At 50.2% G+C, this 4,116-nt stretch overlaps 1 protein-coding gene across 1 annotated transcript; it reads right to left on the bottom strand.

The window, feature by feature from the left end:
- Positions 1-2,178: 2,178 nt before the first annotated feature.
- On the bottom strand, positions 2,179-3,695 carry CSUI_000035 (srs domain-containing protein). The gene is made up of 2 exons (XM_068060270.1): positions 2,942-3,695; positions 2,179-2,752 (listed from the first exon to the last, which is right to left on the bottom strand). The coding sequence occupies exons 1-2, from the start codon at positions 3,450-3,452 to the stop codon at positions 2,319-2,321; spliced, it is 945 nt and encodes a 314-aa protein (XP_067927763.1). The 5' UTR covers positions 3,453-3,695; the 3' UTR covers positions 2,179-2,318.
- Between the last annotated feature and the right edge of the window lie 421 nt (positions 3,696-4,116).

Raw genomic sequence — 4,116 nt, forward strand, 5'->3', positions numbered from 1 at the left:
GCAATGCCGTCCGTCACGCCGAACCTAACAGCCTTGGTCGGCCTTCCGCCTGTGGACTGCGTGTTGCACGTTTCGGGCTTCGTTTCAAAAAGTCTTCGGGGTTTCCGTGAGACTCGTTCTCCTCATTCAAACTCGAATTCCTGTCAAACAACACTGCGACATCTGCTTCGGCGGGCAACGCTTCGGAAAGAATCCCCAATCTGGCGACGGCCGATGAGAGACCAACAAAGCTCATTGCGAGTAACGGACTCTCGAAGAAAAACTACTGCTCGTCAGGGCCCCCCAGTCTGCAGTCTTTGCCTGCCTGGAGCCCACTCCTGCTAACTACGCTGTCGCCTCGCTTGCCGCTTTGAAAAACCACACTGCTAATTCTAAACCCTTGTCCCTGATTGAGTTCAAATAAAAAGGTATAATCCTGCATGAGAGCAGAACAGACTGCTCTATTCTCACCGATTCATGGCTTGAAAAGGAAACCCTAAGAAAGCGATAACAACGTCCGATTGAGCATGATCGCGCCTTGCAGACGCGAGACAGTTGCAGGGAAAGTCACCGATGACCTACCCGAGAGAAGAGGCGGGTGATAGAGACCACATCCATGTGTCGACCAGAGTGGAAGACACGGGGCGCCTGGCCCCACCGAGGGTAGCTAGTTACCACTGATGCAGCGACCTTTCATGAAGTTGATGTCAACCAAGGGCTGAAGGACCGCTGCCGAATCTCAAGCATCAGCCAGGTAGAGGTGTTGGCAAGAGAGCAAAGAAGAGAAGAGAACAAAGAGACCCCTCTCTCTGTGCCTACTGAGTGTGTTCCCATCAGCATAATCACATGCGGATGCAGTGCCAAGAAGGGAGGGAGAGAGCAAAGGTAGATGAAGTGGAGATGATCGGTGCTTGACGATGAAGAGGGACGAGCCGATCGAGGGGAAGAGTGAAAGCCGCGAAAAGACGCTAGCAACCTTGACTGAAGGGGGACGGAGTACTAGAACAAGTTCCTTCCAAGAAAAGGATAGTAGGACAGACGTACCAGTATTCTTCCCTTTCTCCAGTGCCCTCTCTTCGGTTTTTGCGGACGACTGCCATCTCCTTGGAGACCCATTATACACCATGCCCCACCCACGCATACATACAGAAGTGGCTGTATATACATATTCATGTGTATATAGCTATCCATCTCTCGATAGATCTTGTTACGCCCGTAACGGCCACTGTGTTTCCTCGACTAACAGTCATTCTGGGAACTGGTACAGTAACGCTGTGGTAGGCCGAAAGGAGTACCGCTCGTACCAGCAGGAGCTCCATAGCGTGTAGTGATGGCGAGACGCCCGATGCGGTAAATCGCTTAGGGTACCGGGAAGACGCCGGACCCGCTATACGCAAGCCCAGAGCGCGCAGTGGTTGCCCTGCAGGAAGAGGACCTCCTGCAACAGCAGCAGAGATTCCGTGGGCAGACAAAATACTATTGAGAGAAGGCCCTGTCTCCGACGAAATATACTGTTTCCGTAGAAACAGCAGCCGCTCGGAAGCGTGCTTTCGACACCGAACCTCCCGGCATTACGGAATGCCGACCCGACCGTTTACGCTGACGTCCGGACACTGAAGGTGTTTCTGTAGTGTGACTCCCCAAGGAAGAGGCGACTGCCGCAACTCGGAGAACTGGCCAATCTGGGTCCAGCGTGTCGCCAGTTGTTAATGCAGCGGCAGCACTCTATCTGTGTATATCTGTCGTCTATCTCGCATTCTTGATCTATTCATACCTATCCATCTCTTTAGCTTTTCAGGATCACCTCTGAGAGAATCCTTTTACTCTCGGAGACCTCCTCACCTGCCCCTATTTCTTCCATCACGCCAAGCTGTTGATACCGTAGGAGTCCCGGCAAACAATCCCTTAGGTCAGTAGTCAACACTCACTTTCTTCTTCATCTTCTTATACTTCCCCCTCGTACATGTTTCGAATGTCGATGCCTCCTTTCTTTCGCTTTCTTTATGTCCTTTCTTTTCACTTATGGGTTAGAGGTGTGATCGCTTGAAAGCTTACCAGGCATAACGTTATTCCACATGGGAGAAAAGCTAGGCTATAGTAATATGGATAACGAAGGAGCTCAGTTCCCTATTGTTCGGATTCCACATCAGCATATCTTAGTGAAGTATATATATAGTATATATATATATATATATATATAATGTCTTGTGGATAAAGGAGAAAACTATCGACAGGTTGGAAACAAAAAGATGCACTTTGGAACGACGATCTTCAGACCAGACAGATTACAATCGCTGCTGAACCTCTCTATTCTAGGAGGCAGACTATTTATCTGTCAGTCAGTTGAAACCACCAACGGCAAGAAACACAGCGATGAGAATATTCATCCCGCCACACGTTGAGAGGATAGATCGAGCTGAACTCGTTGTTGTTACCGTCGAAGTAGAGGATGCTGCTGCCTCTACAGTAACTATAACAGAACATGTCCTGTCTTTGTGCTTACCGTCTAGCGTCGGCACGTTGGCATAAGTGCAGGTGTAGCACAACTGCTCTGCCTGATTTGGGTGCTGGCCAACTGTAGCTTTAAACTCTCCTGCCTGTTTGTCCACGTCAGTCACCTGTACAGCATTGCTCACTTTCGGGGTAGTGGAACATGTTCCGTCACCGACCTCGAAGGGTTTCGGATTCATTGAGCCGCCCGCGCACTTGAAGTTGATGCTTGGAGACGCTTTCCCAAGAGAGATTTTCAGGACCCTGTCGATAGCGCACTCAGCTGTAGAGAGAAAGTATTGAAATATGCAGCAGAAGACAGGGGCACAGCTTGGAGTGGGGACAGGAAGATTACATTCTGTGCTCACACGAAGCGATAACCAGCCAACTGAAATGCTCACTACACTTTGGACGTAGAGCCAGCTATCTAGCTAGTTAAACTGACGACGGATTTGCCATGTCGGCTACTTACTCGGACCTATTTTAGAAGGCAGCTCCAGAGTCACGAGACAAGTATCCTTGTCAGAAGCGTTTTTGCACTTGTAGTAGATCTTGTGGCCTCGTTTTTCATCTGGAATCTTTGCCAGGGTCACAGTGAATTTCTGATCGGTACTCGAGACTTTGCCCTGTACCCCAAGTACCGTAGCAATATCGGTTGGTGTGTTCTCCGTCGGAATCTGTAAACACTGGGCGGTCTCAGTCTTGTCCGGAATAAGGCCAGTGACGTAAGCGCCTCCACATGTGAAAGATGCTTCCAACTTCGTCTCGCTAAACGTAGCGGTTCTATCCGGCGCTGCAACTGCAGCAGCCTCTTTGCAGGTAACGGTCTTCTCTTCAGAAAGTCTTCTGGGATCCGCTTGGAGCGGCCTGGTCCCCTCCTCACTCAAAGTCGACTTCCAGATATTTGCTCCTGCCGCCGACGATTCCGAAGGGATTCTCAGCGCGGCAACGGACGATAGAAGACAAACACAGAGGAAATTCATTGCGAGAAAAGGATTTGCTACAATGAAATAAGCACTTGCCACGACCCCGCACGCTCGAGTGTTTGCCTGCGGGGAAAGTTTTTCTGCTAGTGAAGTCGTGGCGCTCTTCCGCTCCGGGAAGGAACACACTGAGAACTGCGTCCCTATGCAAGTTCAAACTGAAGGGTAGTATCCTCCCTGACAATGGAACAGACTGCTTCATTCTCACGCTTTCATCAAAACGGAAACCCCTAGGAAAGGGAGTACAACCTCGTCGTAGAGCTGGGCGGGCGCCATAGATGGCAGACAACTGCAGAGGAAGACACCGGCGAGGTCGTCATTGGAGTAGAAGCGAGTGGTGGAGAAAATGCATGTGCCTGACCAGCTGGAAGACACGGGACTTGTAAGCCCACAGAAGCTAGCTAGTCACATGTGATGTATGGTACTTTCGTTCAGTTAATGGATCAAGAAAAGGATGAACAAACGCAGTATAATCTCAACCACCAAGCAGGGAGTGGTGTTGGAAGGAGACAGAGATACAAAGCGGAGAGGAGAGACGACGAGTGAAACAAACGATCAGGCGAAAGACGCAGGGCCTCGTAAAGAGACTACGCACCTCACACGACGGAGAACAGAGACGGAGTAGAGGAACTTCTTCCGAAGGTAAGGGTAATGAACAAGCATT

The sequence above is a fragment of the Cystoisospora suis genome (assembly GCF_002600585.1).
Source record: "Cystoisospora suis strain Wien I chromosome Unknown contig_18, whole genome shotgun sequence".
Classification (NCBI taxonomy): Eukaryota; Apicomplexa; class Conoidasida; order Eucoccidiorida; family Sarcocystidae; genus Cystoisospora; species Cystoisospora suis.